This window comes from Vanacampus margaritifer, chromosome 11 (assembly GCF_051991255.1).
Source record: "Vanacampus margaritifer isolate UIUO_Vmar chromosome 11, RoL_Vmar_1.0, whole genome shotgun sequence".
NCBI classification, from domain to species: domain Eukaryota; kingdom Metazoa; phylum Chordata; class Actinopteri; order Syngnathiformes; family Syngnathidae; genus Vanacampus; species Vanacampus margaritifer.
Genome location: NC_135442.1, coordinates 23,240,093 through 23,253,606, shown reverse-complemented (window position 1 = coordinate 23,253,606; position 13,514 = coordinate 23,240,093). Strand labels below are relative to the sequence as shown.

Below are 13,514 nucleotides of genomic sequence, written 5' to 3'. Positions count from 1 at the left end.
ATGTAAATACTGTATATATTTATGTATATACTGTATGTGCTTTTACATTGCATGCCATATTCTTGAAGAACTGTATTTGACTGCATTTGATGTCATCGTTTATTTGTTCGTGGGATTGCTTTGCTGTGTGGTCAAGTGAATCGAGGTGGGCTGATATTTGCTGGTATATTTTCTTATTCCGGCGCGATGAGTCAAACCCCCTCTGTATTTCCTCCGTACCCTAGTAGGCAAGCAAGGCCTGCACATTCTCGTCTGTCCAGTTATCGTCCATTTTTATTGTAATTTTTTAAAGAAAAATGTGTTTCTTCACTGCTGAGTAACACGCGCCTCTTCAGCTGGGTTTTAAAAACTCACTTTTTTGGTGGTTTGGATGGTGTCACATCCTGCCCTAGGTTTAGCCAATCAGCGCCGGACTCCGATCGGGACTTGTTTATCAGGCAGATGGGGAGTACCTATCCTCGAGTAGGACCTCCGCTCCGATCCTTAAGTTCCCGTAAATGTGGCTCGGTCGAGAAGGCTCCTGCAGTGGGGACACACACATATGGAGCTGGCCCCCTAAATTTACCCCAAAGTTCCTGCGGTGGAAATGCGGCTCTTTTGTCCACTGCAGGGCCAGGAGTGATTGTTGCTTTTTCTTCTGCTTCTCCGCGAAAAAACATTTGCTCTTGTTACAAAACATCATGACGGTTGGCTTGCCGTGGCTGTCGGCCATGTAAGAAAAAAGTTCCTTGTAATGCTCAACGAGGAGTGGACGGCAAGCGTTTCAGTGTTCAATGCGTGAAGCCTTAATTAGCTCGTTATGGTTCTCCACGAAGAGTGCATGGCAGTGAGCGCTTAAGTGTTCAGTGCGTTAAGCCATCTTCCTGAGCCCTCTATCACCCAAGCTGAAAGAGGCGTGCTGCTTAAGGCGTTTTCCGCATATTGGTAGACAGGCGGCCATACATGTATGTGTACCTGCCTTTAAAACAGAGTTGGTGGGCTGTCTCGTATTCATTTTTTTAAGTACCGGTGCAAAAAAAAATTTTTTTATACCGAGTAGGGCTGCACAATATATCAAAAAAATATTGATATTGCGATATTGGCTCATGCAACATGCATATCGCAAAGACAATAGGTTTCATATGGAATTTTATGCTTTTATCTGAATTTGACCAGTCAGCCGCTAAAGTATGCACCGCCATCCAATTGTTGAACATTATCTAGATGTAATTACAATTAATTAACTAAGAATATATTGAGTTTGCTTATTTTGCTGCACAAATTATTATTTTTCATTAGATACTAAAAATTTAATTTCTTTAGGTACATGTTAAATATCGAAATAATATATCGCTATATTCAGCAACTATATTGCATATTGCATTATTTTCCAATATTGTGCAGTAGGCCTGCACGGTATATCGTTTGAACATCGTGAATGCGCACATCGCAATCGCGATAGTCACATCGCAAGACGTGCGATCTTTTTATCTTTTTTATTTTTATTTTTAGAACAAGCAAACATTCGTTTTGCTTCATGAAGGCAGCAAGCTACTCCATGCTCTGCACAAGCTGTCTCGCTCTCCCCCTCTCTCCTGCTGATCAGTGACCATCACAAGCCCCTGTATGACTAAGAAGTGGGACCCGAGGTGAAACATCATTCATCTACTCGAAAAACAATTACAGACGCCTTTGCCAGCCAATCATGAATGCAATAACTTTTCACCTGGCGAAAGACATGGTGCCATCCAACACCGTAACTAAAGAGGGGTTTAAAAAAAAAAAAGAAAATCCACATGTCTGACAAGCGGTATAAAATGCCATCAGACAGATAATGCTGCAAACATGGTGAGGGCATCTTGCAGTTGGTGGGTTAATATCAGTCAATGGTTAATATACTAATGTTTATATCATAATAGTAATAATAATGTCTTATTTATGGTCCAAACAAATCTCATTACATTTATAATAAGACTTATCACCTAAAAAGGAACTTGTTTTTAGACAATTTGCATCGAATATAATGCTAATGATAATAATTTAATTAGAAATAAGCATGTTTTGTATTTAAATACACACTGGATGTAATTCTCCTTATTGTGCGTTTAGTTTTACAGTTAACTTTAACTGTAGTGCTATTAAACAGCTTATAGGACACTTAGGGACAGCAGAATCCCACCGATTTGCTCCGGGCTAGCTACAGGCTACATGGTGCATTGAGGGTCCTTTCACAATGTAGGGAACTTGTAAATGCACCGCAGCAAATTGCATATTAATCGTTTCGATCGTAATGATCCAGAGAAGCCAAAATCGCTATAAAATTTTGGTTAATCTTCTAGCCTTACAAATAAATTACAAATTCAACTCGTTTGTAATCCAGTGCTCGACAGCAGCAAAATGGTGAACATTGATGGTCACTCAACAAGTTGATATAAACCACAATGCATTGCGAGTATGAAAAAAAAAAAATGTCGAGAAGCAAAGCTATACATTCAGGCTTTCCCGCAGTGTTGTATTAGCCCGGCGGTGCACCAGACTTTTCTTGCTCGAGTGGTAGAAATGCGGGAATGTGCTCTTGGCCTAAATGGGTTAATTGGTAGGACAGCTGAAATGGATACCGGAAGCGGGAGAGAGAGGGTATTTAATACAGGAAAGAGACACACATATTGGGAATATAAATCCGATTGCTTGATCTAAGGACTACCCTCCACTAAACATGTTTCAAAAGGTTATAAGAAATAATCGTTAGTTGCAGTACTACTTTTGTGGCAAGATAAAATAGTTAAAGTGAAATACGTTAGGTGCTTCTGCGGTCTGATTCACACATTTCACGTTTGTCATTATTTTACTGCTTTTGTGTCTCTTCAGTTGTTGCTAACCACTGCTTGCTTTTCTGGCAGCCAGAGGTGGCTAGCTCCTTAGCTAGCTTCCACGGTGCTTGTTTACCTTTTAGCTAGCTCCCATGGTGCTTGTTTACTTTTTAGGGCGCTAACTAGCTAGCTAGCATCGGGGGCTAAAGCCAAACTGTGGCAGGGTTTTTACTTTCTAGACCTGGATTTGCCACCTCTGCTGGCAGCTAAACTAGGGATTTATGATGGCCAAAATTGTAACCTTTATAAAGTCATCAATTAGTCATTTTCACTAACGCTTCTCTGTCCACTAGTCGCCAGCAGGAGATTGAGGAAAAGCTTATCGAAGAGGAGACAGCTCGACGAGTGGAGGAGCTGGTGGCCAAGCGGGTGGAAGAGGAGTTAGAGAAGCGAAAGGATGAGATTGAGCGTGAGGTGTTCCGTCGCGTCGAGGAGGCAAAGCGCATCATGGAGCGACAGCTGCTGGAGGAGCTGGAAAAACAGCGACATGCTGAATTGGCAGCACAAAAGGCCAGAGAGGTAACGCTCGGTCGTTTGGAACGCAGACCCCCTTGTCTATCTTTACTACCCCAACCGTTTACCCTTGAGTCACCCTCTCCATCTGAGACTCGGTGGAAAATGTGTATTTGTAGGGCCTGTTCTGTGTATAACCGGCCTATGTTAGAACATTCACTGCCAATGGGACCGTTGAGCACTGTTTCCAACAAGCCCTACATTGTGGTTCAGTTTGATATTTTGCACTTCAGTTGTTCTCTGATGTCAAAAGATGTGAAGGCTGTCAATTTTTGGGCACCGCGCTGCTGGGGCACAGACCTCATCACGGTATTTTTGATGATGAATATCAATTAACCATCCCAGTCATCAGAGAGACAACTGCACACAGAAAAATATTAATATTTTGTCTTGTTGCATTGATTGTGTAGAATTCACCGTGTCATCCTGCTGTGATATCACGCTATTTACATGCCACAGCTATCTTTTACCAATCCATCTACAAAAATGACACACTTGAATTACAAGTCTTATCAGGGTTTCTGTTCTGAACCACACTGGCAAGCTTTAGTTACCAAGTGGAAACATGACTTAACAATTCCATTGAATTGGCATTCTAGGGAGAGACAGACACCATTACTTTCATTACTTTGATGCTGAATTTCATCATGAAATTAAACATACAAGCTAAAATTGAGATTTGTGTAATCATTTTGTGTTTTTTGCATTATTCGTATCTTATATATTGGAGGAGAGCTAGAAAAATGGACCATATACAAATGTCATTACATCTTGCCTCCAAAATATACAGTTTATTAAATGTGTAGAAATGTAGCTGTTTACATACCTCGCCTACTAAAGCCCGGCACACACGAAGCACAGATGGTGCTGTTATGCGCACACTAGGCGGCGTCAGCATAGCTCCTTGTAGTTGCGTTCATCACGTGTTTGTGATCATGTGACCATTCACATGGCGACCTCTGAGCCGAAGAGATACTGCTGTATGTTTTGATACTACGCCGGGAAAAAAAGACAGCTGAGTGCTGCTTCTCATGAAATATGGTGTAAGCCCTACATTAGAGCCTCCAAAATATACTCACTAGGGCGCTGCTATATTAGGTGTATGAAGAGAACATTTACCGTGGATAGTAGCACCGTGTCATTGGCTCCTGTGCCATGCACAGGTAGAGCCGATGGCGCCTCATGTGCACCTGGTTTAAACTCCCTATTTAACAATTAAAAAAAAATTACGGTTTATTTATAGTACCGTAAAGTCCCGTGAATAATTGGCATTTCCCCCCCAAAATGTGATCCCAAATGGAGAGGGCATATTCTACATGGAAATTAATATGAAATGACAAATGTTCACTTTGTTTTGACGTTAACCAGTGCCTAGGCAGGACCTAGAAGGTTGTATTAGAAGAAAAAGGATATACTTTTATTACAAGTTCAACTTATTTGACTCATTCACTCCACTTATATTCACTTGCAACCCCCTTCGCTCCGGACTGTTTTACTGAATTTTGAATATTGTTCTATTGCTATAAAAACGTGTCTTCTTTCATCAGGAGAAAAAAAGTACATTTGTATCTGTTTCCGTTTTGCCGCAATTAACATTAGAATACAGCTAAGTTTCATCATTATTCACAAATCAGTTTAAAACAGTGGGGGAAACAGTTTGTTGCAACATGGCTCTGGTTGAACTCTTATAGTCTGCTTCCACCTGCTGGCCGTTTTTGTAATAACTACCATTGTTTCAAAGGAACTTTTAATTAACGTACTCATTTTGACAGTTTTTACTTACAACCCCTCAACAGCAACATGCAACAATAAAATCTAATCTATTTTTTTATGCTGTTCAACATGACACGGCACTTGATTGAGTGTCTTGGATTACTAAATAGCGTTCAATGGTGAGTTTTTAATATGGCAGTTTTTTACCCATGGTACCTTAAATAGACTTAACATACATACCTGCTTTCACAGGCGGACGTTTCAACATTGCAATTTTTATTTGTTTTTTCCCCCTAAACTTTAAAGCACCAAGATTGGCTTAAAAACATGGGTCTTTTCTACACGGGTGCGTATTACACAGGATTTTACGGTACTTGAAAAATGATTTTACATAATTCTACAATGGCATGAATTGGAAATCAGATAATCATCCATTTATCTTCTAAATTAGTTAACATTTATTTTGGCATATGCAATAAAGTGTGTCAGTTAAGATACTGTACATTATTACAATTCCTTTGTTACCAGTATTTGGAAAATGCCCATGATTAGGAAGTAGACACGCAGTATCATGATATAGATCTTAAAATTTGTTTAAAGGTAAAAGCCCCGGGTGCTATATGTCTAATCTGTCCAACCACCACATGCAGTGTTACGGAGTGTTGCTTTTACAGAAAAAAAATCATGAGCCTAATGACCTCTTCTTGCGCAGGGAGCAGAATGGTCGGCTACATCTATTGTGAGAGCTGTAGGCTATGCTATCTTTGCTACTTGGATTTACTCAGTTCACGCACGTACGCACGCACACACACACACAAACACACATACACAACCACATATTATTCAAAACAAGGTCAGCCTGAGTGATCACACCGCAGGCTTTTTTGGTCTAGATTTCCCACCACTGTACTCACATGTATTCTTTTGTAATTATTCCTTTGTTTTTTCTTTCAACCGAATATTTGTTCTGTCTGTGTCCTTTTAAAAATGTTCTGTTCTATTTGACACTAATAAATTGTTTCCTGTATGACAGTTAGCTTTTAGTTCTTATAACTTATAACACAGATGAGTTATTTTTCCTTTTAACTCTTTTACTGCCAAACATTATCAAAAAAACATCCCCGACAAGTGCCAGGCAAACAGAATATTGTGTGCTATGACTACATAAACATGGTTGATACCATATGAAAGATTGGATTCCATTCTTTCATTAGAAAAAAAAAGTATGTTTCTACCTTATTCCGTTCTTTAGTAATCACCATTGGAAAATAGTTTTTCTGCACTACAGTGACTTTGACACTAATATTTTTTGTTTAGTGATGCTCTGTGAATTAGATTTAATGTGACAAACGCTTTGTTCATTCACGTCATCCTTAAAATAGTTCTAATTCCTAAGATCCGCCATGTTTTCATGTGTTGCCCATTGAAAAGAGATACAATGCTACTATCTGCTGGCCATAGTTAGCGGGTGTTTTGGGATTTTCACAACCCTTTAAGAAAAAAAACCTTAGTTGACGTCAATTGACGTTATTGGCGATATACAGTGGGCGTGTCCTTAACGTCAGTTGACGTTTTTGGCGGTTAAAGAGTTAAGAACAATAAATGTACTGTTTTACTCATGACTTCCTTCCTCTAAAGGGCTGTTTGTAAATATTGATATTGTTATTTGTAACCACCTTCCTAACTAGCACTTGACCTGTGCTGGCCTGCAGCCTTTCAGCTCAGCTGTGACTTGTCCTGTTCTGTAAGTGTTACCGTGGTCCGGTTCGTCTTGAACACACACAAACACCTCGTTGTGCTGTGCTCTCCTTCACTCTGCTGTCATCCGGGGCTGTGCTGGTGCACAGAAATGGAAAAGCAGTACAGTAATATGAAGTGTGAGCTGTGGCTGCAGGCTCAGCAGTGCAGAAATCAGTTATAAAGAGGAGTACCGTGGGTGTGGTCTGACAGAGTTCCCCATACCTACACACCCACCCCAGGAGCGTTTCTCTCTCTGCAGGGGCCACACCGTCCGGACGAGACAGTAAATATACTACTGTTATATGCGGAATGCTTTCACCAGTTGTGTAGGTACACATGCAAGGAAAATACGTAGGTATACATGCATTGGTGAGCCAAAACTATTCCCTATTTTATTTATGTATTTTTCTTGCTTAGGACATTTACTGTGTATTCTTCTAAATTGTCTGTCATTGATACTTGTTCTTTTGAGTGTGATGAGTGGATCCCCACTGAATTCTTTAAAGTGTTAATTATTTCACAATACTACAGAATGCTCCTGATGTGGCTAAACCCTATTCTTTCTAGAAATATAAAAGCTGGAGCGGGAGGGGAAGGGGTTCCCTTTGTGCCCCCACTCTAAATTTAGAACAATTTAGGGTGGCTGCAAAGAGTGGGGGAGAAAAAAATTCCTCTGTGGTGTAATAAATGAAATGAGCGTGTGCATGTATGTGTGGCGTATGAGAGTGTACAAGGTATGGTGCAGCTGTAGCCTGTTTGTGCGCTAACATGACATTGTGTCACCCATCTAGGAGGAAGAAAAATCTAAGCGGGAGGAGCTTGAAAAAATCTTGGAGGAGAATAACCGTAAGATCGCGGAGGCCCAAGCAAAGCTGGTATGTTTTAATCAAAAAATGATTCAGATTTTATTGTCCTCATAGATAAATTAAAAGTTTCACACATCGAATATGATTGAAACCAGAAGTTAGCATACACTATATAAAAAGGCACATGCTCCCCCACTTTTTCACATGGAATCAGACTAAACTTTTCCTGTTTTAGGTCAGTTTGGATTGCCAAAATTAATGATATTTGATAAATAAGAGAAGGATTATTTTCAGACAGTTATTCAAAGTCATACGTTTCCATACAGTAAGATTACTATGCCTTTAAAAGATTAGGGGAAAACATAGAAAATGATGGGTCTTTGGAAGCTTCTGTTTTATGAACATTTGTGTTACACACTAGTGGAGGTATTTGAAGGTACACCTCAAAAGCACTGCTTCTTTATATAACATCATAGGAACAAATCAGCCAAGATATGAGGAACATACGAAGCCCAAAAGGTACATGGTAGGGAGAAAAAAATACTTTGTGTTCCTGCGCAAAATACTTTGCGTTCCTGCGCAAAAATGTTTGCATTCCGTTCGCAATGATTGCGAGAATGCAAAAGTTTTTTTTGTGTGCAGAGGACCCAATTTTTTGTTGTAGAAAAAACGAGGTGATGTACTTCTGGGTCATCTTCCGTGTGACCAAAAGTGACGACGATGGAGTGTGTACAGCAGTGGAAAAGCTTTCCCGAAGCGACGACGATGGAGCTTGCACACTACACGCTTCATCCTCGTTGGTTTTGGTTACACAGAAGATGACCCGGAAGTACATCAACTCATTAAAAAATAAAAAAGCATCCTCTCGCAAAAAAATTTGTACGTTATCTAGCAATCTTAGCAAGGGAACGCAAACGTTTTTGCGAGGGAACGCAATCTTTGTGAGGGAACGCAAACGTTTTTGCGAGGTAACGCAATCTTTGCGAGAACGCGAACGTTTTTGTGAGGTAACGCGATCTTTGCAAGAGAACACAATTTTTTTGCGAGGGAACGTAAATTATTATTTTTTTCCCTACCATGTCACCTTAGGGGCTCCATAGGAACAGCCTTTTGGACTTGCACAAGTTTATCCTTGGGTTCAATTTCCAGATGCCCGAAGGTGTCATTTTCTTCTGATCAAACAAATATACTTAAATAAAGGGTAGGCAGGGATAGGCAACCCTGGTCTTGGAGAGCCATATCCTGCGTTTATTAAGGCCTCGATACACCAATCCGACGTCAGGAGTCGGAAAGCGTCGGGCTGTCTGGTTAATGTATAAATTACCGTCATAATGTCGGATCCCGTTGCGGTGTGTTGGTGGGGAGTTTTTAGCAGATTTGACATGTTAAATTGGTCTTGAGCGCCGGGGCATTTGATCACTGTGATTGGCTGTTAGCTAACAAATCAGCACACGGGGCAAGAACAGGACGTGACGAATGCTGATAAACATTAAGCCATGTTAAAAATTCACTCGTTTGGCACATTATCACCCTTCGCATTTAGACGTAATGTAGAGAAGATTAATTCATCATTATATGGTATATCAGTTACAATTTACTTTTATACTTTTTTATTTTATCGCGAGAATGCATTGTTTACGTTTATATACCGCGCCCTGGAAAGAGCTGTCTGGTTGCCTTTTTTGAAATAGTAACTACCACCGCCGATGGTAAGAGGGGGATTAGTTGTCACGCATACGCATAACTTACTTAATAATTGGCGTCTGTGCCTGTCTGTTGCGGTGTGTACTTGTCATTTTTCCAACGCGAGGCGTCTGTCACATTTGGCCAATGTCTGATTGGTGTCTCGAGGCCTTTAGATGTCTCCCTCCTCCAACACAGGTGAGGATCGTTGTCAGGCTTCTCTGAGCTTGCTGATGAGCTGATCATTTGAATCTTTGTTGGAGGAGGGAGACATCTAAAACGTGCAACTTGGTTTGCACAACACACCCATAAACTGAATCAAAATCATGATGATAGCATGTTTGTACATGCTACCAGGGTTGGGAGGGTTACTTTTAAAATGTATTCCGTTACAGTTGCAAGTTACCAAATAAAAAATGTCATCAGTAATGTAATCAAAGTACTATGTTAAAAAAGTAATGTAATTTGAGTACTTTTAATTACTTTTGGATTACTCAAAAACCAAATATGCTAAAAGACAAAAACTAAATACTGTACCAATAAAAGGACTAACTTTTGTTTTGTTTGTTGAAAACATAATGTAACCTTGTAAAAGAAAGTGAGAAAATCAATTAACCAGTAGTTTACAGTTGTTTATTGAAAGTACCCGCAAGGGAAACGAAAATCCAAAGTTTGTGTTCATCATTGGGGTCATTTGAGTTATTTGTGTCGTTGATTAAGTACTGTATATCTCAATGCTACACCAACACTGGGTCAGCCTAGCAGGCAGGCACCAACTTAATTGCCGACAAGCGGCGCTATTGTTTAACAAATTCCTCCCAACCCTTTATATTAAATTCGAAACCACACAGTTTCAAAATACTTTTCATGGGTAGCTTTCCTAACGGGCAGTAACTTTAGCGAATATTAGCGATCTTACCTGTAAGTCTTTGGACGACGACAGCAGCTTCAGCAGCTGGAAGACATAACTTCATAACTTGCACTGCAGGGTGATGTTTCTCCTCTTTTCTGATAGATATGTAAAATAATGGCGAAATTGCCACCTTGTGAAAGCATTTTTTTCACTAAAGGCCATGTTAGCTTAGCAGCTCTTGGTTTGTCTCTGAAGTGCCTGAGTGGCGTGCGCTGTGGCGATGACGTGCACGTAGGTTGCGCGCGCGCGTCCTTCTCTACAGTTTTAAATAGATACATTTTTTAACTATTTTTATATGTAAGTATCATACAAATGCATTAATATTGTAATCCCACATTTTACTATTTGTACCTGTATTCAAATGACTTTTTTCTCTGTGACTGTAATGGAATACAGTTTTTTTTTGTTTTTTTATCCTGATTACGTAACGCCGTTACATGTATTCCGTTACTCCCCAAGCCTGCATCCTACACATCACATACTTGTAAGCATCCAAATATATACAAGCTCACATTTTCTCTCTAATGTACACTCATTCTGTACTAAATGTAGATTAAAATCTGGCAGGGATGTAACGATACATTGAAAGTCGCTTTAAAATGTATTTAAACTGCTTAAAATAGGCATCGTTGTAAAAAACAAAAGAATTGATTCGCAACACCATGTTAACCAAGGCCGCTCTCTCATGTCTCTGCTGTAAACAAAACTACGCTGTTCCGTAGCATGTTTGTTCACGGAAATATGACAGAGCACAAACTGTTCAAATGTGCCCTTTAGTTATTTAAAGTACCTCAAAAAGGAGCCCAGTGCTTACAAAGAAATGAAGTAGCTCCAGCATTAGCTGTTCTGAACTGCTGATTGCTGTATTAAATATTAAAAATATGTTGCAGTTTAAAGCAACACTAAGGAACTTTCAGTTTACGTTGATTATGGCGGTGCCATATGGACAAATGGTTATGCCTCATTTCTAGTGATGCACCGAATATTCGGCCACTGAAGATTAAAGTCTTAAATAAAATTAAACCCGAAAGAATATGGCAGAAATAGGTTGTGGTGATGCAAGCAAAAAAACGCTGCAAGCAAGCGTCTGAATAATGGCCACGCCAGGCCAATACGCCTCTATTCTCGCTGGCTTTTCACCGGTCAGTCGCAGCAGCTCCCGGGGTCATTGCACACGCCGGAGGCGAGGGGCGTCGCTTGGTGTACAATAAGGGGATCGAAAAAAGACAAAACTGCCGTGTACTTGAGTACAGGTGAGCCACTCTTTCTCCTGAAGCGCCTTCCCTTTTTATAAGAGCCACTCGAACGCTTCCACATTTTCACCGGCATCCTGGTGGTCGTGCTAAATACTTAAGCTAATGCTAGCACCATTGCTGTCAACAGTTTTAAACACGGAAACACTTATCGCTATCTCCGGGTGGCGGCAGACCTGTACAGGACGCTGTGTGTGACTTTACAGTCCGTTCCCGAAGCCGATTAGCTGGTGTGAACAAATGTATTTATTTATTTTTAAATGTTGGTGAATATGTGAATGTGCCGATTTTAAGCGTGCCGCAGCTTGTCCTGCCACACGCATCCATGCCCGCCTGTGCGAATTACATTGCCTATAAAGTACAATCGCACCACCAAAATGCTCAACCCTCGTTTGGTGTTTAACTCTTTCACTGCCAGACGTTTTCAGAAACGGGTTGTTCCCAGTGCCAGCCGATTTAAGCATTTTGACTGATCTTTCAAGGTCCACAGAAAATGTTGTGTTTGGACTATGGAAACACACATACTTCCAAACGAAAGATTGGACTCTCATCTTTCATCAGAAAAAAAAGTTTGTTTCTACCTTATTCCGTTCTTCAGTAATCAACAATAGAAAATGGTTACTTTCACCGAAATTCTCTGTTTTGAAACAAAAAAACGGAGAAAAAGGGCTTTTTGTGAAACGATGTTATTTCATGCACTCTAGTGAATTCTACACTTCTTTTTGTCCATGAATGATGCCACAAACACCTAAATAATGCTTTACTTCTATAAAACGCTTTCACCAACAATGAAAAAGTGTTTTTTGATTGCAAAATACGTTTATTTCCATTCAACACTAACAATTTGACAAAACAATTTCGTAAACTATTTACAAATGTGTGCAACTGTGGTACTACTTACAATTATGTGGATGTTTCAAATACAGTTTTTCTTTTTGTAACGCTCCCCTGCGTGCAAGGAGACGCCGCTGGACTCGCACAACAGTTTACTTTCACTTTGTCCGTTTCGCGTGCAAACGTTACACTTTCTTGACCGCCTTTTTTTCCGGGGAATAAATAGCAAGTAGCAGACTGTACACACTCCTCCGATGAATATGCATTGGACTCAGGGCACTCTCCGTCGTCCGATCGAACGTCCGCCTGTGCGTGCTCGGTTGTGCTGCGCGTTATGACACCGTCATAGCCGCCGCGTCAGCGGTTCCATTTTCGCCGTCAAGCTCGGATTCACCATCATCATCATCGATGATCATCGTCGTCATCAATGTGCTCTTTTAGTGTTGGTCGATGCCTTTCGTCTTGTAAGTGTAGCGCTGCTTTGCAAACCGGCACCACTTCCTCCTTGTCCTTTTATCCAGGTAGCTTCCCTTTTCCTTTTTTGTCTCCTCAGACACAACTTTTCAGTTGTTTTGCAGCTTCTGCCAGCAAAGCAGTAATCATGAGTCGACATTCAAATTTACTTCCATCTTTGTAACGAATGGGGAAAGGTGGAAGTGATGTATGCCATAAAGCAGTCAGCGCATTTGTAGTTTTTTTGTGTGGCAGTGTTCCTACCATCCTCCTCAAAGTCCAGGGTTTTTCCTGTGTACAAAATTCAGAGGCGGCCACCTCCACCTAATTTGCTCGCCATCTCCAGCCTGAGCCACTGATATCGCTCAACACAGCTGGAGCGCTGTGTTGAGCGATAAATAGTGTTGCGCCATTATGGAGGCGCTATATCAACAGCAGTTCACCGGAGAGACCTGAAGCAACAACCGAAGAATAAACTGCTTTCTTTTTTAATTTTTTTTTCAAACTTTTAATGTACCGAATAAGAAACAGATCATGGAGCAACCGTTGCGCACGCACGTTTTTCCTGGTTGCGAGGCAGAGGTGGCACGCTCCAGCCATCGCCTAAGTCATAAAAACACAGTATATGTAATAAACATAATAGTGTACGCTGAACTATAGTTACAATTTAATATGCACTAGTGGATGAATTTTTAACGATTGTAGTCACACAAAAAAGGGAAAAATTTATGGCAACTTTGTATTCACATAATTTCTC

The 13,514-nt window shown here is 40.5% G+C and overlaps 1 protein-coding gene across 4 annotated transcripts in view; it reads left to right on the top strand.

Annotated features, from left to right (window-relative positions):
- Positions 1 to 13,514, top strand: part of LOC144060277 (arginine and glutamate-rich protein 1-B-like) — a 31,715-nt gene that overhangs the window by 3,466 nt on the left and 14,735 nt on the right. The window contains exons 2-4 of one of the 4 annotated variants that reach the window (XM_077579648.1): positions 3,143 to 3,368; positions 7,075 to 7,166; positions 7,607 to 7,690. In XM_077579648.1, the coding sequence (XP_077435774.1) occupies positions 3,143 to 3,368; positions 7,075 to 7,166; positions 7,607 to 7,690 (402 nt within the window). Of the gene's footprint in view, positions 1 to 3,142; positions 4,039 to 7,074; positions 7,171 to 7,606; positions 7,691 to 13,514 lie in introns of those variants that run through there. The other 3 variants (XM_077579649.1, XM_077579647.1, XM_077579646.1) reach the window with 3 other exon arrangements.